The sequence below is a fragment of the Erithacus rubecula genome (genome assembly GCF_903797595.1).
Source record: "Erithacus rubecula genome assembly, chromosome: 2".
Lineage (NCBI taxonomy): Eukaryota > Metazoa > Chordata > Aves > Passeriformes > Muscicapidae > Erithacus > Erithacus rubecula.
The window spans coordinates 94,112,032-94,134,350 of NC_136685.1; the positions used below are offsets into that span (position 1 = coordinate 94,112,032).

The 22,319-nt window shown below is 47.8% G+C and overlaps 1 protein-coding gene across 2 annotated transcripts in view; it reads left to right on the forward strand.

The window, feature by feature from the left end:
* The first annotated feature begins 14,749 nt into the window (after nt 1-14,749).
* Nucleotides 14,750-22,319, forward strand: part of GALNT14 (polypeptide N-acetylgalactosaminyltransferase 14) — a 93,141-nt gene continuing 85,571 nt past the window's right edge. For both annotated transcript variants that reach the window (XR_013773371.1, XM_079298620.1), the window contains exon 1: nt 14,750-15,018. Coding sequence is in view for 1 of the 2 variants with exons in the window: in XM_079298620.1 (XP_079154746.1) it covers nt 14,893-15,018 (126 nt within the window). In the remaining variant the exon portion in view is untranslated. The remainder of the gene's footprint in view (nt 15,019-22,319) is intronic.

The following is a 22,319-nucleotide window of genomic DNA, read 5'->3' on the forward strand; positions in this document are numbered from 1 at the left end:
TGTGTGAGTGCAGAGTGTTCACAGCAGGCTCTGTTGGACATGATGGAGGGGAAATCTGTCAGTCCCAACTGAGTTTGCTGCACATTTAAGGCTGGGAGTGTGCTGGATGTAGGTCTGCCAGAGGTTGTGTGCAAAACTGGTGCAGGACACCCAGTTTCAAATTGCAGTTCATTTTTATGTTGTACACATTGTTTTTTCTATCAGATTTTGTACTTATTTACTTCATACCTCTTTAATGCAGAGCAATGTAATTGCAGGGGGATTATTTTGCTATTGATTACTCGATCCAGGAAAGAAACAGAATTCATCCATGCCATGAATCACTAAGCATTTGCAGCAATAAACTTTATTGAGCCATGTGACTTGCTGTTACGGAATTGTAAAGAATCCTTTACTGGAATGATTATACCAAACCATGTACAATTCAAACTGAATTATCTGGCTCACAATGAAATGTTTTTGGCGAGGGCACCTACTCGGACACTGTGAAGCTTTTATATTGCTAACAGAATAATGTTTTCTGGGCAATTCTGAAGATATATTACTCCTCATTTACAATGTGCATTGTGAAAAAATGGTCTGAATTGCTGCTGAAGGATACATTCGTTTGTAACCACAGCATTTACAGGGAGGCTTTGCAGTGGGTGGTATTGCTCTAGCCGAAATGAAAGAAAAGTGGGACTGTGGCTTGAGACTAGTATTGGTAATAAAAGCCCTTTTTGAAAAAGATAGGTGCAAGAATAGCAAATAATGTCTGGAGTGGGAAGAGGAGATGGATGGTGAGGTATACTGTAACAATAAGGCTGAGATGAAATTGAAATGAACTAATCAACCCTTTGCAAACAAAGTCTTCAGCTAGAGCTTATTGCTGCAAATACACACACACACAACTGGAAGTATTTAACATTTCCTGATACAGTTGATACATAGTGAGAGTGCAGTTAGGGTACAGCAGATACCAGCCAGCCTCATTGCTCACATCCATTCTGCATGGTCTAGATGGCAACAGGACAGGCTCTACTCTCAGGCTAACAGGATTCCAAAAGAACTAAGAATTACAGGAATGACAAGCATAGCTGGAGAGCTCGTGGGTACAGTGAAAAGCTGTGGCAGTTTCAGGCAAAAGGGGAAGAGCTGCTAACTTGTCCTCTGGGGACAAGTAACCACAGGGCAAATTGCCCCAAGACCATGGGGCTCTTGCCCTTAGGCAGCTAGGGATGACCACCCTAGGGGATACCAAGCTGGCCCAGGTTTGAGATAGGCAGAAATACTCAATCTGTGTCTTTTTTTCTGAGTAATTAGTTAAATGCTGTTGAGACACTGCAGTGCAATTCTGTCTGGGGTCACATCTCTCCTTTTACCAGTTTTACAGTGGGGCCACCAGGACTTCTGCCTTACCTAGAAGCATATTTGCAATCCTTTGCTGAGAGGTATTCTATTCATGCAAGTGGCTATTGAACAATTATAGCTGTCCAAGCTGTGCCAGCAGACTTTGATCACACAAGATGCTTTGTGTGGAATGAATAATGTTGCTTTGCTTGTGATTATTAAACAGTGTGTGTAATCCTAACTCCACGACCCACAATGGACCCCTAAAGAGCAACTTTTCATTGGATTGGCACCATAAAAATGAGAACTTTTGAAGCTTTTGGAAGGAAAATCCTGTTTCCAGGGGCAGGTGCTGCCTGAAAACTGTTCACTGAGCAGAATGGGTGCAAAGTGTCCCACTAGTGCAGACCTCTGCATGGGCAGTGATGGGAATGAAGAGACAACCTGGGGACATGGAGTCAAAGCCACTGCCAAATCCAAGTGTCCACCAGTCCTCACTCACCCACTCTCCAGTTCTACAACCAGGAGCCACAATTCTGACAATGGGTTTTTCAAATTTTGCAAACCTAAGGTCCTGCTTTATTTCCTCTGGGAGCTGTTTGGGTCAGTGTTTCATGGAAGACTGTGGAGACTTTTCTCCAAAAGTTAGTCCTGCTAGGCTCTGGTTGTATGCAAACCTGTGCTCCATTGTGGAAGAGGGTGAAAAGGAGTGTGTAATACAGAGGAATGATTGCATCATTATTCAGAAAATTGAAGGGCAAAAATCCCCTTTGTTATTATTTACAGTGCCACAGTGCCAAGGGGAGAAAGATCAGGGTCCCAGGGTGATGGCTACTGTGTGACACGAGCAGGACTTGATGTATACTTAGCAAAGACATACTTCTGCAATTCCCCAGGGGAGTGATGTGTTCAGCCTGGGGCTCTGTTAAGAGATAAGATTTGACTCAACCTCAGCCTCCTGAGGTCCTCCTCCCTTTGCATGCCCTAGCATGGCTGCTCTGTAATCCTCCTACTGCTGGGAACTGGATTTTTCCCACAAGCAACACTTCTATCTTGTTGGCGTCCAAGAGCTCAAGTTGTGACCCCATCCCAAGGTTTGGGGCTTGGCAGGGAGCCAGTGATCTCTGAGTAGTTCTTTTGCACCTCTCTCTCTGCACATGCACCCCCACACATTCCTGTGAACCACATGTCACCTTCCTTAAAAACTGTTGCAATGCTGTGGTGAAAAAGAAGATGAAAAAAAAAATCCCTTTTTTTTCCCCTCCCCTGCTCAGGGAGCAGCTCCTTGCAGAATGAAATGCTAACGAGTGCCTTTGCCTTTCCTTCCTGCTGTGTCTTACACTGAATTAGACCTGAAAAGCAGTATCACCAAGCTTGAAGTTCAATTTATCAGTGCAGTCAGGATTGATTTGTTACACTACCTATTCTGGGGAAATGAATGTCTCCATCGCGCTCCCTTCCAGTGCAGGCAGACCTTTGTTTTGCTCACATCAGCCATGTAATGTAAGAAGCTGACTTTCTACAGATAAAGGAAAAAACCTACAAAATCCTGACTAATTCTACCCAGCCTGGCAGTGCCAGACAGTGATGCCACTTGCAAAGGATACACTTGGCATTGTGGTGGCTGCAGATACCAGGCAGAAGTGTTCTCTACCTGGGCTTATCTTGCTACTTTTTTGTTATTGAATAAGTGTTTAGTGCCATAAGTGTCCTAGAAAATTATTCTTGGGTGAATTACATGTCCCCATTATCACTATTAATGTTATAGCTGGACCATCGTGTTGATCCTTGGAACTCATATTCACAGTAGGAGTCAGGCTAAAAACAAACTTGTTTTTTGTACAAATTTTCAGCTGTTGTGTGAGACAAGAAAAATGGACTTTGCTACTGCTGTTGAGGAGGAAAATTTTCACTCATAATCTAGCACAGGGAATCTCCATTAACAGAGCAGCAATTATAAATCGTTTTCTCTTGCAGCACATTTTGATGGAATATTTGCAATGAACCACACAAAAATGTGAGAATTACATATTCAGGCCCAAAATACCCAAAATGTGAATGCTGTGAAGTGTTACAATGTAAAAAGACCCTCCTCCCTCCCAGCTTGTCATGCACACATCAAATGTGGAGGGAAGGGTTAAGAGTTAAGCACCCTGCAGAACCATGCAGAGCTCTTCATGCTCCTGGAAATGTGGCTACAAGAAGGATGTCTATAGCTGGTGCTCATTAAGTGAGGTAAAATGAAAGAGGTAGTTGCTCTAAAGTAGCTTTTTTTTCTTCAGGTAAAAGCAGAATTTCATTCTCATAAATATGCTGCAGCTAGACATAAATTACTTATTGCTTGAAAGCAGCTCTGCACTGCTGAAGAGGTGGAGCATAAGAGTGAGAAATTTGGTCTTAAGCTACCCTGAGTGGGTGCTTTCAGCCTGGCTGCTGGTGGCAGCAATGCTCCTTTTTGCCTGGGCTGGGGGTGCTGAGGGCTCCTGCCTCTGCAGCTCAACGCTGAGTTTCCAGAGGACACAGAACTGGGATTACATCTGTGATTGTCCCGTTGCCACAGTCTCTCCCTTCCCACAGACCACTTCAAAACCCAAGAGTTAGTTTGGAATACTGCTCCAGAAACTGGGGCCATGCTGTCTCTGTAAGTCTTTGGGTACAGCCCCCTATTAATGGAGTAGGTGTTTTTTGTGCTCCAAAGGAGCGCCCACCCTTATTGACCCTTCTCTGCTACTTGGGTATTCATTGTGATTTATTGTGTTTCATTTTAAAATGAAAAAATAAAACAATATCAACATCACCCACTCTTCCTAGCAGCTCCGTGGTCTCAGATATCAGCAGAATCATAACCCTAGTCTTAAAAACTGCTGCTCTTAGAGCATTGGTTTGTGTGTAGCAAAAGCCTAGCACAGATGGCTGAGGTGTTCCCCCTGATCCTCTTGGCCAACATTAACTCCACCTGTCCATTAGCTCCAGCTCTGCAAACTCAAATCTGAAGTCCTGCAGGAACTGGCTCATGTTGGACCACTTGGGCAGCAGGGTGTGACTGCACCCAGGAGAGGTGTGGCACAGACCCAGCTCTTAATTTAACTTAGAGCCATGCTTGTCTCAGAGCCCTTTTCTGAAACCCAGGTACTGTCCATGCTGAATGCATCCCTTGTGCACAGCTTCTACCTTTCAGTGAGGCTGGGGAAATGTCAGCCTGATGTTAAGATGCTTGTCCTCAGGGACTCTGGCCCCTGGCCTCCCAACACTCACCAGGCAGATACAGACAAGAGAAATAACCCTGAGCATCTCCAAAGTAGTTTGATCTGAAGGGCTCATTATTTTTGAACAGCTGAGTTGAACATTGCTGAGAACTCAATTTCCATTTCAGCTTGCTTTTCTACTTGTGCAGGGCAGAGCGTGGGAGCAAGGCTTGGGCACTTCACAGCCTCCTCTGTATGGATCAATATTTTCCAATGTGCACAAGTTTCCAAGAGTTTAAACCGCTGAGTTTTGCAGAACTTTAATTGTATCAAATGCAAAAAAGAAAGGGATACTCTATCAAACCAGCACATAGCTAAGCACATAAAGAATTTAGGGGATGAATTAACAGAAAATAATTCATATGCTGCAAGAATAAACTGCTGAGTCCAGTAGAAGGAACTCCCATTTATTGTTCATTTTTATTTTTACTTTTATGGTTTACAAGTAATTGGAAATAAAAAATGGCAAGAGAAGTTTGGTGGAAGGGTCGTGTGGAGGTGCCATTCCTTAACACTACTCTTTAAATTATGAAAAATCTTGCAATAAATCTAGAACATCAATGAACTTCTGTCAGTTTTGACCACCTGATGGAGCTGAAGGAAGCTGAGAAGTCCAGATTATTTTGCTGAATTAAGGTGATGGAACCTGAGCTAGACACAGCTGTGACTGGAGAGCTTACTGTGACAGGAAATAAGCCCTTCCTGCTGTGAGGCAGACATTCTTCATTTCTCAAATTATTTAAAACAACCAGAGGCAATAGGGTGCTGCTACATATGGCTGAAAGTTAGGATCAGTTGAGAATGTTTCTCCTCAATGACCTGGCATATAGAATCATAGAATAATTTTTGTTGTAAAGGACTTTTAAAGGTCATCCAGCCCAACCCTTCTGCAGTAAGCAGGGATATCTTCAACTAGACCAGATTATTCAGATCCTCATCCAACCTGGCTTTGAATGTTTCCAGGAACAGGTCATCTGCACCTCTCTTGGCTGCATGCTCCAGTGATTCACCATCTTCATTGGAAAAAATGTCTTCCTTACATCTAGTCTAACTCTTACCCTCATTCAGTTTAAAGCCATTCCTCCTTCTCCTATCAACTCCTACTCATGTAAAAAAATCCCTCTGCAGCTTTCTTGTGTGTCCCCTTAAGGTACTGGAAGGTGCTCTAGGGTCTCCATGAAGCCTTCTCCAGGCTGAACAATCCCAGCTTTCTCAGCCTGTCTTTGTAGTACAGGTGCTCCAGCTCTCTAAACATCTCCATGGCCTCCTCTGGACTCACTCTGACAGGTCCACATCCTCCTCATGTTGGGAGTCCCAAGGCTGGTTCAGTACTCCAAGTGGAGTCTCATGAGTAGAGAATCTGTTCCATGGACTTGTTGGCTTTGCTTCCTTTGATGCAGCCCAGGATGTGGTTGGAAATATATGAGGAGCTGCCTTTAGTTACCAAAGCCCAGAGAGAAGGTCTCCTGATGGTTGGTAAAGCTGCTTTCCTAAGAGGCTGTGCTGGGTGCTTGTGCCCTTCCCAGGCTGGGTCCAGGAGCTGAGCTGGATGTTTTGCAGGGCTGAACGGCAGGCTGAAGGTCCTGCAGTGTCACTTGAGGCTGCCTTTTTGCTCTTTGTGTAAAGTCAGTGTTTTTCATTGGTGAATAACCCTGTCCTGGAGATTGCTGTGGTGAGGGATGAGGCTGTTCTGATGTTAACAGGAAGTGATTGCAGTGGGATCAACCCTTTCTGTATTGCTTGGGTAGCAGGGTGAAAGTATTCCATGGATGAGTAACCATGGGATGGGAGGTGGGCACACAGTGTCTCCATCAGTAACCCAGCTCTTGGGGGCTGCCAAGGATATGCTCATCTGCTCTATTGTCCCCAAACTGAAGCTACTCCTGCCTGCTTCTGGACTGTGCAGGGACAGTCAGCCTGGGACCTGAGCCCCTCCTTGCATTCAGCACATGGAGGAGGCAAATTAAAGGAGTCATCCTTCCAAGTCAGATTTTTTGTACAGCTCTTCAAACCTAGAAACCACTCCTTTTTCTCCTGGCACTAGGCTCAGCTTGCTGAAACAAAGATTAAAAGCCTGGATTCCACTAAAGATTCTTCAGTGGCAGCACAAACAGGCTCCCTAGGGAAGATTAACTATTCCCTGCACTGAGGGGAGTTTGAGCTTTAGCAAAATGGACTGATGAGAAAAACATAGGTAATACTGCAAAGATGAATTTGATGAAGTTGGGCAGAGCACAGTGGGGGCATGAAAGGCTGGTTAAGTGTTCGCTTTTATGTATAGCTGAGTTCTAGGTCTTTAGACAAGACTTAATCTTTTCTATAAACAAATAACACATTCATTTACATGAATAATCCACATTTCTTATGCAAATCATTTCCCTGTTGCTATTTCTACTGAGAATAATATTCAGTATAATTACCACATTAATTTAGTGAATCTATTTACACAGGATAGCTCTCTGTCCATGAACACTCTTCACCAGAGAGGCCCAAAGAGCAACAGGGGAGGCCAAGCTGCCAGTCATGTGTGCCCTGTGCTTTCTATTTTTGTTCCCATGAAGCATTCTGGGACCATTTGAGATGTCTGGGCAAGAGCAGAAGAATGCCAGCATCCTGCCTCTATCCCAGGGAGAGCACCTGCTGCTAATGGAAGGCAGCTCTCCCCTGCTCACCAGCCTGCTGTTTGAGCTCCAGCTAACTATAATGAGGCAAGGCACTTTGAATAATAACTTTCCTTTGGGTATAAGGCTATCTTAATTTTTTGTGTGTTTAAGTTGGTAATCGCCAGAGAGTTTGAAAATCTTCCAGGTTTTACCACTCCTAATTATGTTCTCATGCATATGCATCCCCTGCTTGTGCGCTCATTACTGCGAGAGATCAGAACCCTGAACATTGGAGCAGTTCCCTCCAATTATCTCCCATATGCAGAAGTTCCTGTGAAATACCTCTCCTGCACGGGATGGCCCAAGCTATTTGGAGAACATCTTGCTGTCCAGTGCACATTTTGCTCCAGGTGGTAAAATCATGATGCATTTCATCCTTTGTGTGTCTTGCCCAGGCTGCTCCTACCTGGGATGTCTCCTTGCTTGTAACACCAGCCATTGAAATACTTGTTCAGGGGAAGTTATTAAGGTGTCCTAATGGAAAATATTTCAAGTTTCTAAGGCCCTGATTGCCTCTTTACCTGCTCTGTTTGCATCTATTGATCGTTCTGGTTCAACAAGACCCTCTGGGACTAAGAAACTCTAACAGGTTTGAATGCATTCATGAGGTTCTGTGCGGGGAAAGAAAAATAATGCTGTTGGGCTTCTGACTTGTTCTTGCTCAATAACAGCAAAACAAATGTGTGCAATTAAACATTACTTTGTTTTCTAAACAGCAGACTTGAAATTTTGTCCTGCTAGTGGGGGAATCAAGCTGCTGCTTTGCTGTCTAACCAACAGTAAGGATTTGGTGATGGGAAAGGAGATGTTAATCCACCTGAGCACGTCCAGGATAGAATACCATTCCCTTGTAGGCAGGCAGGATTTTAGCACCATGTGTGCTTTTGTGTAGGAGATCACAGTGGATCCTTATGAAAAGATCAACATGGAGCAAGCACAGACATTGACATTACTCACTCTTTTTGTACAGGGTAACTGCTTGTTAACTATTTTTCAGGGAGCTATGGGGTTAGTTGTTAGCCCCTTGGGGCATTTGTACTAAGAGAGGGAGGTTGCCTGATCAAATAGAAATTACTGTCTTTATGCTTAAAGCATTGGATTGTACATGAAGAAATGTCTATTCCTAGACACTTCACCTAAATAACGAGATTAAAATCTTAAGAAGTAAGGTGATGTGTGGCTCACTGTCTCCAGTTTTTGTATCCCTCAGGAGAATGGAGAGATAAATAGTCAGGAATATTTTCTATTAAAAATTTTATAGCAGGAAGATGAAGGTAAAGCTTTCCATCCAGCTGTGAAAACCCTCCTTCCCCAAAAGTACCTGGTGCAATATTACATAATGCCAGCTGTGTTAATAGATGCCTAGATCCCAGTTGGCATTGGGCCACACTTACATATCAGAAATAGAGATTTAATTCTGAAGTCTGCTTAACACCTGCACACAGAAGGACAGAGGCATTAAAGGTGCTTTAAGGACAAAGCTTTATTTTAGCTAATGTGTTCTCTCATCCATCACATGACTTGTTCTTTATTCTGTTGAGTGTCACCTGTCCAAACCACAATTATGGGCTTCAATGTGTCTGAGAGACAGAGTACTGCAGCTGGCAAAAAAGGGACTGATTTAGCATATTCAAAGCAACAAAAGGGTTTACTCTGAATTCTGTCAGGATTCTCTGCTTTTAGAGATGGATTGTGTGGGGTGTGTGTGCAAGTATGTGAATGCACACAGGAGCACAGCTCCCTGGGAGGCAGGTGAGCAGTTTTGCTTCCCCTTGAATTCCTTGAGGCAGCACTGGGGTCCCCTGGGAGCATGTGTTTTACCAGAGCTGTGCTGACAACTGCAGGGTGCCCAGGACCTCACAGGCTCAGCTGCTGCTGGTAAAGATTCACCTGTCCTGTGCTCTGTTTATGGATTGTTTGCTGCAAATTGGCCCATAAAACTCTCTGCTGCCTTTGCTCTCAAATGCTCCTTTGTGGCCATTTGCAGTGCTGCCACTGGTTGCTGGTGCAGTGACCTGGAGCTAGGCAGCTTTCCCCACCAAAACACTGAAAAAAACAGGCTGTGGGATTGGCAGCTGTTGCTTATCCAGGGGCTTTTTCCAGAAAATGGGAGCATCAGGAGAGACTAACATGCACCAGAGACATATGGGGACAGACAGGATCTAGAAAGCTTTATTGTAGCAATAAAAACCCAGAGCAACTAGTGAAAAGTATTGAAGATGGTTTCAGTGGAAGAGCACTGTCCAAGGGAATTGTTCTTTGCTAAAATGTCCCTCAGTCACACCCTGAAGTCAATGTGTCTCCCTTCAAATTTCCCATTACTTTTCCTCTTGCTCCCACATCTGCTTGGATTGGTATCATTGGGCAATTGGAAATGCTCTGAGTAATGACTGCATGTAGTCCAGAAAAACCTGTGCTCCAGTAAATGGAGACAAGGACTGGGGAGTATGTGAATTAAACACAAATATAAGTGGGTGCCCATTTGCAGTTGCTGGAGATGGAAAATACCTTGAGGTAGGCAAGAATTCCCCTCAGCCTTCCTCCTGTTTTACTACAGAGAAGTCTTTGCAGCTGTTCCAATGAGGGAGCTCAGTGCTGCCTCATCCATCAGTGCCACAGACACTAGCCTGGAGGTGGGAGTCTGACTTGTAGGAACTGCAAGCAAATGTCTGGGTGTGTGCTCTTGCCCATCGACTCGGGAAGCAGCTTCTGTTGCTGCAGCTGACTTGATGAGAGCTTCAATTAACAAATGCTATTAAAGTAGCTCTCCTCTTCATTTTATTTTTTTTTTTTTTTTACTGCATAGCATTTCCTGACAGCTTAAACGTTTAATTAACTGGTAATGCCATCGTGGAAAGTTTGCTAGAGAAGAATGCTTGCGGTTTAATTGAAAGGAAAAAAAAATTCCTTTAGAGGTACTGGAAGAGATCTGCTTGCAACACTGAGAGAAGCAAAAAGCCTGCAGGAATTCCTGCATTTCCCTTTTTGAGTGCAGCAATAGGTGAGAAGGTGCACAGCGATATCATCACCCAAGAGGAGAAGGTGAGTGCTTCACAGCTTCATGTTTGACCCTCCCATTTAAGCTGTAGATGTAGGACAAGCTACAGTTCTGTTGCCTCAGCACAGGAGACAGCCAATATAAAGTTTTGGTTTTATTTTTTTAATACTTTTTAAGACTTACAATTCTCCTGGTATTAGGCCAGAGCTCTCTGTAACATTTTTGTTCTTCTCCAAGGACACACAGGGAGAACATTTTTCATATAAGCACTGGTCTGATTTTTTTGGCTTCTGTTACAGCACAAAAACAAAGGCAGATCTTACCTGCCCCAAAAATGTGGAATACTGTTCATGTTATCTTCAAGAGCCATCATGGAAGCTGTTTTTTGAGATGGTAGGGTACTGCCTGAGATGGCAGAGATCCTCTGCTGCCCTCACAATGCTGAGGGCTGTGTGAGATGGTAGCTGTAGGTAGGAACCACCAGCTCAGCACAGCCTTGCCCCCCTGCAGCAGCTTTCCACAGGGTCACAGCATGGTGGTGCCAAGTGCTGCAGAGCTGGGGATCCCCATGGCTAAGCAACAACCTCCTTGGTTCTGTGCAATGACTTCTGCCCTTCCTCTCCTCACACTGACCAAGTGACCCGGAGGCTTTTTGAACAGCTACAGTTCAGAAAAGGGAGCTTTGTTCCAGTATTAAATATAAACCTGGAAGTCACTGACATGACTGTTCACATTTGAAGCACAGCTCCACCCTAGAGCTCCAATGGTTCTGAGTCATCCCTGGGAGCAGGCTGGGGTTGTGGGGTGGTGCTGGGCCAGGGCATGTGCTGGCTTGCTGTCCTGGAGCCTCTGCACCCAGGCTGGCACCTCCACTGCTGGTGACGAGGGACAGCTGGGCTCCTGCCCAAACACGCCAGTGCTCAGCACTTGCCAAAAGAGCTCTTTGGGAGCAGCTTGTGCCCACCCTCCTCTCCTGGCCCTGTCCTCATCGTGCTTAAATTCAGAATGTGTAGCACACCCTTTGCCAGGGGTGGGAGGAAAACTTCTGAATGAGCTTCTTCCCCGAGCTGGGAGCACACACCACAGAGACACCACTGAGTGAAATCCAACACCCTGTATAACCACACGTTACCATGCTGACCCTCTCAAACGCTGATCTCTTATTTATTACAAGCAAACACAGTCTTTCTGAAATCCATGCTACTGCAAGCAGCACCTCTTCATGGGGATGGTGCACTGCCCTGAACAGCACAAAGTGCTGGGCTACCCCAAGTCACTGACTGAAACCAGATCCTCTCCTGGCAGTAAAGCTCTCTGTCCTAGAAACCCCTTTCAATCCAGAGCTCAGGGGGGCTCCTCCATCCTACAATAACCTCCCATGCTGAGACTCCTCAGCATCCCCAAGCTGGGGGTGGATTTTGATCCTTTCCTCTGATCATTTCTTGATTGTATCTGTTTAAGCCCCTTTCAACTTTCTGAGAAAAAATTGCAAAGTATTTGTGATCCTTTTGGAAAGGAAACACTCTGTGAATGGAATCTCAGATGTGAACTGAACTCATACCCAAGAGTATTCCTAGTAAAAACTGCACTGAAGCAGTGTCCAGCTGGTTTGTAGGCCCAGCTGAGATTAGATTCCCTTGAAATGTGCTTTAGAGATGCCCTTGAAATAGCAAGGAAAGCTACTTTCCCCTTCCCATTCCTTAAAGGACCCTGAAGGGCCACTGTCTGAAGCTGTGATTGTGATGAGTCCCCCTCCCACTCAGAAATCATGTCCTTTTTTTGCTTTCATGAAACTATCACTTTCATCAGCTTTTCAATGCTGATATCAACAATGCCAACCACCCATTTCCTAGACTGTTTTTCGTTCTCTGGCTGTGCTGCCTGTAAATATGCCATGTTGGAAACAGGTAATATATTATGGACCTCACTTGTGAAGCAGCTGAGATTGGCAGATGAAAATAGAAAAATGGGAAAGATACGGGTCAATAATACAACGAAAGATTTTTTTTTAAATGTTTTTAATGGAATTGCAGTAGGACATTTATACAAGTCTCTGAAAGTCTACCACTTGAAATAACTCTCAACCTCCAGATTTATATTCTTGCCTTATTCTTGTTTAAATAGCTGTTACCATCATCTGCTTGATATATTATGTGTCCCAGCACCAGGAGGAGGAATACACTTCCTTGGGATCAACGCATTGCTAGAGCTCCTTGAGTCCCCTGCCTCCACAAAGGACACCTGGGCAGAGTGGGGATTTGTACAGTGTCCCCTCCTGGCTGGAGTGGTGGCAGTGCCAGCGAGGAAAGATTGAGCCCTTGGCTGTTCTCTGCCAGGCACAGTGAGTTATCCATCACAGCACTGAGCCCTGCCAGTGAAGCTTTCCCTCAGCAGAGGGAGTTGTTTCTCAAGGTAATAAGAAAGCATTATCTGATTGCATTTTTGTCAGGTATGTCCTATTCATTACCTTACCTGTAATCTAATTTGTAATGTATTTCCTTGATATTTTTCTATACTTCCCCTCTGTATTTTGTAATAGCTTCCCCTGAAAGTCTGACCTACAAAAAAGACAAGGTTTTAAATCCAGCTTTGAATGATAACACCCTCCAAGTGCCTTTATCTGGAAAAAACTCTCCTTGCACAGAAGGAGGTCTGCTAGGAAAAACTCAGCACCCTCTGAAAATGTGTTGGGGGAACACTGTTTAACAGCAGCCAAGGTCACTTTGTCCCAGGCATGAAAACACCCGTGGCTATTTTCCACTTGTGGCAAGGTGATCTTTTGGGTCAGAAAGCCATTCCTGATCCAAAGGAGGTATGTGAGAGCTAGCAACCAGTCTCTCCCAACAGCAGGGATGAGCATAAGGTAAGAAAACAACTATAAGCCATGCAAAAAACTACAAATTATGTGCCTCAGCTGCTAAAAGCTGCTCAGGTGTTTTACCTTGGCTGTCAGGAAAAAGCACAAGGCAACAGTTTGGGGAAAGAACAGCACCTGTAGGTCCCAACTAGGTTGAGCAAAGAGTTTTATGGTGGTAGAGGTGAAGTGTGATGGTCCAGCTACCCTGAACATGGGGCTGAGGAATGGTAATTGACATCACAAATGACGCACACCATGGGAACAGGTCGCATTTTCAGGTTGGTGTGGGCTTCCCATATGACATCAGGTTGGTGGCTCACCAGGGCATGAGGACTTTCTGCCATCTTCCCACCTGGTTAGTTCTCCTCCTGCCTGGCTGTAAAACAAAGTTCAAACTAACTGCCTGCTGGACCTGGATTTCCTCATTCTGGAAAAGGTGTTTCAAAGTCACACAGCTTTAAAACAAAGAAAGAGAAATGTCCCTTCTTGTGGATGCTAATGAAATTTTTATCTGGGCATCTTTCTGTGACTGTTGGGCCTGAGAGGCATGGAATATGTTAGGGAGAAGGGCTTATTGAGCCCTGGAAATAAATCAGAGGAGGACAGAGGATGAAGATTGCAAATGATAAATTAGCAAGTGACAGAAAACAACTGCAGGAAATAATAAAGCCAGGAGGAGTGTGTGGGAAATGCATAGGAGAGATTGTTTACAACATGTGCATTGGACTTTCCAGCATTTTACATCTTATCTCTATTTCATTCCATATGTTACTTTATGCATGGATTCTCTTTTTTATGGGTTTTGTTCTATAGTTTTTGTACTGACATGAATGACTCACATCTGCTCCAATACTTAATTTATTCTCTGTGTCTCCTCCAAAGGTTTGCTCAGCTCATGTAATACTTGTCAGTGGCAAGATCAGAAGAGCAGTGTCAGGCAGGTGAGCAGGGATAGCTGGGTGAGACAGCTCTTTTCTGGAGTCCTACTCTGTAGTTGTGTTAGGTTATTTTTCCTGCAACAAGGTCTGTAATTCCCACTTTGTCTGTCTGCTGTGCTGGGGCTGTGTATGGAGCCGTGGGGCAGGGAAAAACGGCCGAGGTCCATCCTTGCAGGACCATGGTTCGGCGCTAAGCTGCTGCCGGAATACCAACAGCTGATGATTATGATTTTATTTTTTAAGTGTTCTTGACAGCTCTGGAGACACACATCTTCTCTTCCAAATCCAGTAATTAAATTCCACCTACCTGAATTCCCCCTGCTGTTTCAATTGGTTAAATTAATCTTCCCATCATGTCTGAGCCTCCTGTGTGTGTTGTTGCACGGTGGCCTTCTCTCGCCCCGGAGCCGAGCGGGGACCGAGCCGGGCCGAACTCGCGGCGGCTCCGCGCATCCCCTCCCGTGCAAGTGGCCCGGACTCACTCAGGGAGGCAGGGCAGAGCGGTGGGCATCCCCGGTGACACACACCCACCCCCGCACCGCTGGGTGTCCCCGTCCCCGTGCTGTCCCCCCGGCAGGGCAGCGGCTCCACGGGGACCAGCCCGGCTGCCTGCGCGCTGCACCTTTCCCCGGCGAGCGGCTCCGGCTCCAGCCCCCCTCCTCCCAGCGCCTCCTCCTCCCGTTCCTCCTCCCCTCCCCTCCCCTGCAGAGCATGCACAGCCCGGGACTCGCGTCGCCGGCTCCGAGGCGGGCGGGCGAGCCCCTCCTGGCCGCCAGCCCCGCTGCCGCTGCCCGCCGAGCCGCCCGCGGCTCCCCGCCGCCTCCTCCCGCTGCCGCCGCCGGACTTTTCCCCGCTGCCGAGGATGAGGCGGCCGACGCGGCGGCTGGCGCTGTCTCTGCTGGGGGTGCTCTGGCTCGCCGCCCTCCTCCTCTTCTTCGGGGCGCGGAGGAAGTTGGAGGCGGCGGAGCCCGAAGGACACACGCCGGAGGTGAGGAGGGGGCGGCGGGGCCGCGGCTGCTCCGGCGGGACTCGGGCACGGTGCCGCCGCCGCCCGGGGAAGAAGTTCCTGGCGGTTTTCGGGACCCCCACCCCAGCGCGTTCCCCTTCAAGTTTGGTGCCGGAGCTGTGCCTTTGCCGGCGGGCACTGGGGCCCTTTCCCTACCACCCGGGCTTGGTTCCCCTTCCTCCGCTGTCTCGGACAGCGGCCGCCCCAGCCGCCCCCCGGGGCTGCGGCCGTCGGGGCTGCCCCGGCCGCCCGCGGTACCGGCCCGTTGTCCCGCCGCCAACTTGGAGCATCACAAGCTCCCGACCCTCCCCTGGGGAGCGGGGGAACCGCTGCGCCCCAAGGGAACGAAACGCGTGGTTCGTGTCGCGGGTGGGGGATCGGCTCCTTTCCCCCGTGGGTCGCGCCGTGCTCCCGAGCTGCGCCTTACGGGGAGCGCTCGCTCCTGTCCGGGCTGAGACCAGCGGGAGCGGGCTGGGATGGTCCGTGTTTGGAGCCCGCTTGAAGCGCCGGGCTGTGGTGGAAGAGCAGGCACGGGCAGGGTGTGCTGCCCCGGGATCCCCAGCCGGGCTGCGAGGGAGCACGGTGCCCGTGCCTTTCCGTGTCGTGTTTGCGTCCCGGAGTGACAGCACGGCACGGGTGTGAGGAGCAGCTCGCTCCGCACGGGGAGTGAATCTGACGAGTGTCACTGCCCAGACGAATAGCGGGGGAGCTGCGAGCATCTCCGGCTGAACGAGGTCCCCGGTCCGCTCCGGGTCCCGTGTCCTCTCCTCCTGGGCTGAGAGCGGCTGGGGCTTAGCTGAGGGTTAACTTTCCAAAGGACATGGATTAGATGCTGCTTAGTTGTACTGTTGTAAATCTTGAATTAATTAATCCGGGTTAGAGCCCAGCTTCTGAAAATACATCAAGATTAGGGTTATTGTGGCAGAGGAAGGGTGTGAGCCCTCAGCCCCTTTTTTTGTATCGGTGGCACCCAGCAGTGTTTCGCCCACAGTCTGTGACAGCTTTACATGTTTGCCACATCTTTGGAGAGTCTCATATATGCGTCTGTCACCTCAGCAACTGAATTAACGACCTGATCGGAAAAAAAAAGAGTCAGAACTCATAAAGCTTACTTTGATTTTTTCATCCCGAGGAATTATTGGTTTTCCATGTTTTTTTAAATAAAAATGATTGAGGAGGTCTCTTCAGGCTTTCGCAAATCTTTCAGTCCTAGAAGAAGGGAATGAATCTGTGTGACTTCAGGCCCCAAAAAGAAATAATTATCTAGACATTTATTTATTTATTTAAGTGGGGGAAGGCAATAAATAAGTCACTGAAAACAGAAGATGAGTGCTTTCTTAACTAGAACTGTGCTTTGGTCTTGGAACTGTATTTGTAAAAATTGCAAAAAAAAGACTTCCCCTGTTTGACAGAGGCTACTATAATCTCCTTGAAATCTACCTTTCTTCTCGTTTAGCACCAGCTGCCGCTGAATTGCTGGCATTTTGCAGCCCATTTTGACTTTCTGCTCCCATTCAAGGCTCCCCCCACCTCGGGGGGGAAGCTGTAGGTTGCTGATGCTGTGACAGGCTGGTCTTGGCTCCCACAGCAGGTGAAGGGAACTTCTGCCACACAGGATCTGTCCCCACGTTTCGGAGATGCCACTGCCGTGTTGCCATAACTCCAGCAGTTTGCCTGCTTAAATTACCTCTTCTTCATTTCTTCTGAATTTTCCATCCAAACAGTTGCATCCCCTTGAGATCCATAGAGTGCAGATTGTTTTTTATTTTTTAATGCATTGCATTTTTTGGCTTTGGAAACCGCTTTGGAGCAGTATGACTTATAAACTGCTTATAAGCGTGGGGAATGTGATGTCACTTCAGTTAACACTTCTGAACGGCTGCAGAGCTGAGTGGGGTACCAGAGACAGGAATGCTGTGCTCCACAGAGGAGCCTGGTGCTGTGTCCTGCTGCCCTGGCCTGATGAGAACTTGAGTTAAGAGTTGTCTTCCCAAATTCCTTGAGAAACGTGGATTGCCAACAGCAGCTCAAACAGTGTAAGACAGCTACAGAGGGGAAATGGAGCAAATCCACATGAACTTTTCTGTCAGCATTTTCCAAGCTGTTCCCTTGCCCCTTCTCTTCCAGCTGAGCTGTATTTCTGTGGATGTGTATCATGTCTCATGTAGGCTTAACCTTTAGACCTTTCCAGTTAGGCTCCAGCTGGTAATGCTGCCTCCTGTCCCTGCCTGTCCCTGGCAGGGCTCCCAGCACACATCCATGCTGGAAGGCTGTGGTGCCTGAGCTCCCTGGCTGCCTGTGGCACATTGGTGGCTTGCTGAAAGCTCATGGAGCTGCTGCCCTTGGCTCCAGGGATGCCTGTAAATCACTGTTATTTTGGTCTGCACCCTGCTTTACCCTGAATCCTGAGCCAGGTCCAGGTCTCAGCTTCCCAAGAAAGGCTTGTGATGTTTTTATTGCAGCCAGGGGATCCTGTGCTGGGGTGGGAATGGTCTCCAAGGGGTCTGATGCAGTCTTTGAGTCCTTCCTTTTGCTGAAAGTATGCTGCTGGCCTGGCATCTCAAGGACCTGGTGAAGGCAGGACTTGCAGCAGTAGCTGAGCTTTCCCCGGCTGCTCACACCCAAACAGGTGGGTGCAGCAGTCTGTTGTAATTAACTTGGCTTCACCTCCCCCTGTAATTTTTTCCCCTGTATACCCCTGCAGTCCATCTCTGTGGATCTCCCGCTGCTGCCCAGTCCAGGCAGGCAGAGGGCCCCCCTTCTTGCCAGTCCTTGCTTCCCTCAATCCCTGTCACCTCCTTTTCCTCCTCCTCCTCCTCCCTGCTGCCTTCAGCCGCTGGTGGTGCATGCCAGGGCGGCAGGAGCAGGTTGAGGCTGGATTTTAGGGTGTGGGACTCCCTCCTGGCCATGAGGTGTAGCAACCTTGCAGGGCTGGTAGGGTATGGAAGCAAAAACCTGGCTGTGTTTAGGACCATGAAGTTGTTCCTGGGACAGCTTCTCCGGTCCCTCCCGTGCTGTTTTTACCGCTGTTGTTTGGGGCTGGGAGGTTGTTTTTTCTCTTTTTGCAGGGGCAGATCAAGCCCTCTCAGTGCAGTCACACTGCCCTTTGGCTGCCCTTTGTGCAGTGCTGTGCCTTGGCCCTAGCAGGGTGCCAGTCCCTGCCAGGAGCTTTACCCACCTGGGTGCCTGGTTAGCAGCCTGCAGGGAGCCCAGCTGATGGATGGGGCTGGAAGGACACGGGGATGCCTGGGGTCACGGATCAGCTGGGATTCCTTGATGCCTTCTTCTTCCCTGCCTTTGGTGGAGGGTTTTGAAACCCTTTGCAAGCTTTAATTAGTTCCAGCCTGTCTCCTTGTCCCAGCAGTTTTCCAGCTGGATAAACCCGGAGAGGTTAACTGAACTTTGTATTCTTCTGTCTCTGGAGAACTCCAGAGGAATTGGAATTGTTTTATCCTCTTGGAAGGTCAGGCTGCTTGTGACCCACCTGAGGTCACGCAAGGAGACAGTGGTGGGGCTTAGCATGTGCTCCAGTAATCCGGGCTCATGGTCCTGTGCCACTGCCTGGCATCTCCCCTGCCTCCCCCTGATCCATCCCACTGCTCTGCTTTGGGGGGGGGAGGGGAGGGGAGAACGGGACATATAAACTAATAACTTAATTACATTAAGGAATAATGAGAGGAGCTGATACGCAGGATTAATTACAAGCAAAATCCCAAATTAATTGTGAAGTACTTGTAGCTGGCTCTGCAGCAGTGCTTTGCTGGTGTGCTGGCTCCTGTGTCCTGTGCCAGCCTGTGGCTGGGGATGCTTATGAGGGAGCAGGAGATGAGTAGGTGGGTGGTGAGCCCTTGGTCATCTCATTTTCTGCACCTGTACCAGACCACAGTGGCTGTATGGCAGAGCCCTGCAGCAGGGAGGGGTTTTCAGGTGTTTGGGTCCTGTGTTCCAGGCCAGCAGTGTGTGCAGGAGGGGCAGGAAAATAGTTTTTGTTTGGTTTAGGATTTTATTTCCCTTCATTCCTTCCTGCATGCTAGCTTGCTCCTTCTGATGAATGGCTGAAGCACAGCTGACAGCCTCTGGAGGGAAAGCAGGTCTGTGATGGGCTTGACTGCTAGAGAAAAGCAGAGGAAAAGTTTCCTTTATTAAAAAAAAACTGACCTGTTCTACTTGACTTGTACTAGTGTTTGCAGTGCAACATCTCCTTCCTGAGTGTGCTCAAACAGAGCTGGGGAATGGCTCCTGGGAGATGTGGAGAAGCTTGGCAGCCTCACTGCCTGCTCTACTGCTCAGCACCCTGCAGGGTCAGACCTGAGTGCAGAGGGACCCTTGCCAGCTTTGTGCTTATGTGCCTTGCACCAGCCTGTGCTTCCTTCTGCATCATCGCCATCTAGAAAGCCTCAGCACCTGGAGCTCAGCTGACAATCTCCAGATATTAAATTCCTGTCAGTTTTATAGCAGCAGAGCCACTTAACAGATTAAAATAACTGTGTATCCTGCAAAAATTCAGATCTTGACAATTAAGGGATTGAAGTGGCAAAGCTGTTTGGAACAAAAGGAAAAAAAAAAAGAGGCGGAATGTTTAATACCCAGGAAGCTTGTATGGACTGGGACTTGGCTGGTGACATGGGTAGGTCCAGGATGTGGGAGAAGGGAAACTTATTTCATGCTTTGTTGGTGAAATCCTACTCTGAACAATCTCTAGGAGCAAAACTAGGCTTTATAGGATATGCAGAGCTTTGATTGTGAAGGAGGGGTGGTGGAATCCAGTTCCTCTCTCTCTGCTTGTGTGTTCAGTGCTGGATAAAACAGAAAGCCATGCCCAAGCTGCCCTCATGTGTGGGATCAAGCAGGACAGGTCTGGTGGAGCAGGAGTCTACCTGAGGAAGTCCACCTTGGTAACTAAACCAGATGTGGACAAATGGTGAGCAGTCTGCCTGGTGCACCTCATTTAATTAACCTGCCTGCTACACATTACAGCGCTCCCTGGGATACCTGAAACAATAACCAGTCAATGAAAACCCTCCTAATTTTTCAGTGGTAATTGCAATGAATGACTTTTGCCTCCATTACATTCTGGTGGAGCTCTGTGTTGCAGCTGTGACTGATGGGGGCATAAATATTGATTGAACAAGACCTGTTTGCTTTGCAAAACAGTGAGCATTGGAATGTACAGGTGCCTTTCTTAGCTTGGTGCTTTTAAAAAAAGTATCAGGGAGGGAAGGAAAGGAGGCAAGGATTCTGCTTCTCTCCTGGTAAGAGTATAAATAAATTTCTGTGCAGGTGGTATGTGTTTTGTTGACAAGAACTGTTGAGCACCAGAAGAAGAAGAATACTTTTTATTGTGCTCTGGAAGGATAAAAAGAATTGGAAGAGTCCTGCTGCTTCACTCTGAAGGAGTGTTGGAGGTGGTGGTGCTCTGAGGGTGGGTTGGGCTCAGGAGTGTTATGGTTTCTCTTGTAAACTGCCTCTCCTGTCAAGGTCCCTCTGGAGCACCCTGCACGTGCAATTGCTCCAGGCTGCAGCATCCCTCTCCAGCTGGTGTGACATGGTGTGGCATCATCCTCTCCTAGGTACCAGGGAAGGGCTCAAGCCCTTGCTGCTGGGTTTTCAGGAGGACTCAGCTCTGGCTCACAGCCTGAAACCCTTGGTGACCTTTGGGAGTGGGCTTGACAAAGGTCCCATTTTTGAGCGAGGAAGTCTCCAAAACAGCTCTGTGTCTGGATGCCAAGGCTTCAGAGACACAGCACATATGTTGAAGTGTCTCCATGCTTGAGGAACATGTTGATATCAGGGAAGATGTTTTGTCCTGTTTATTCTTTCACCACCTCAGATATGCACAGAGTTGGATTGTTTACTAAAAAATTCACTGTTTTCTCCCTGCTTTTCATTTCCTTGATAAGAAGGCATCATCTTGATTTATTTTGATGGGCTCATGGCCCAGGGCCTGTCTTGGCTGGGTTTACTTCTTGCTCTGCTGAGACTCTTGTCCCTGGCTCTGCAACGTGACCTGTCCCTCCCTGCAGGCAGGGGACTCTGCACATGGAATGGCTGCAGGGTGAGAGCTATAAATGGGACTGCTGTGCTTGAGGAAGGCAGGTCCAGGGGGCATTTTATGGTACTAGAGATTTTCTGTGCCTCCTGAAGCTGAGAGGTTGGTTGTATATGTAGAGGCTGGGGCAGAGTGTGGAGGGCACATTCTGCTGAGCTGCCACAGGTGTGAGCTGGGTGAGCTCCAGCATGGGAAGGGCACTGCCAGGAGATGCAGCCTTGCAAATTACACTGTCTTGTGATCCCTCATGAATGCAGGTGCAACGTTATTGTCCCAAGCTGACAAATCCCTGGGAAGCTGAATATTGGGGTTTTGGGTGCCCAGTGTTTTTCTTGGGTGTGTTCTGTGTGCACAGCTCACGGGGTTCCACTTCGGTACCTCTGGGTGTGTTTCTCTGTGCTGTAATCTCTTTGCCAGTGGGAAAAGCAAGCTCGGAAGAAGTTGTGGAAATGCAAAAGCAATGTACTCCGCCTGGGAGAGTCTCATCTGTGAGGGCAGGCCAGCATTTGGTGCAATAAAACCAATTAAGGGGAATGTATCTGCGGAGAAAGCAGAAGTAGGATCTGTTTAAGGAAGACGTTTGCGTGAAGGAGTAATTACGTGAAGCCTAACGACAAAGGGTGCAGCGGATTGACTATTAATTGGAGTAGCAGGAGCGGGAGATTGCTGGCGTTAGCTTTGTTTCTTGCTGGCTTCCTCCTGTTTAAAGAAGGAAGGGGTGAAGAGCAGATGATGGGGGGGAGTTTGCTCTCAATCCGCTTTCCCGTGCAATGAAAAAGCCATTTCTCCCCCTTTCTCTCCCAGCAAAATGTTCAGATTTTGCCAGCGACGCTTAGTGCAGTTGCTTACTAAGCTGCAATTAAATTGATTTCCCACCCTCTTTACCCTTTTTGGTTCCAGAATCTCAGCAGGAATCAGTGTTACAGGAAGAGTAAGCCAAGGAGGAGATCTTGAGTCCCATTTTCTGCTCCTCTAAATCAGTATTGCTCCACTCTTCATATGTATTTCCAGAGGAGCTGGGAAAGTGAGGCTGCCCAGGTGTAGGTTTTCCCATATAGCTGCTTCTGGGGTGGGAGGCACAACTCTAGGTCAGGCTGGAGCAGTCTGGGGGTACCTGGATAGGCATTGGGTGGGATAGGCATTGGGTGTCCTGGGAGTGGCTGGTCCTCTGGGTACCAGTGGAGCAGAGTTGCTGGGAGGAGCAGGAGGAGGATTTCTTGTCCTTAACGTGTGC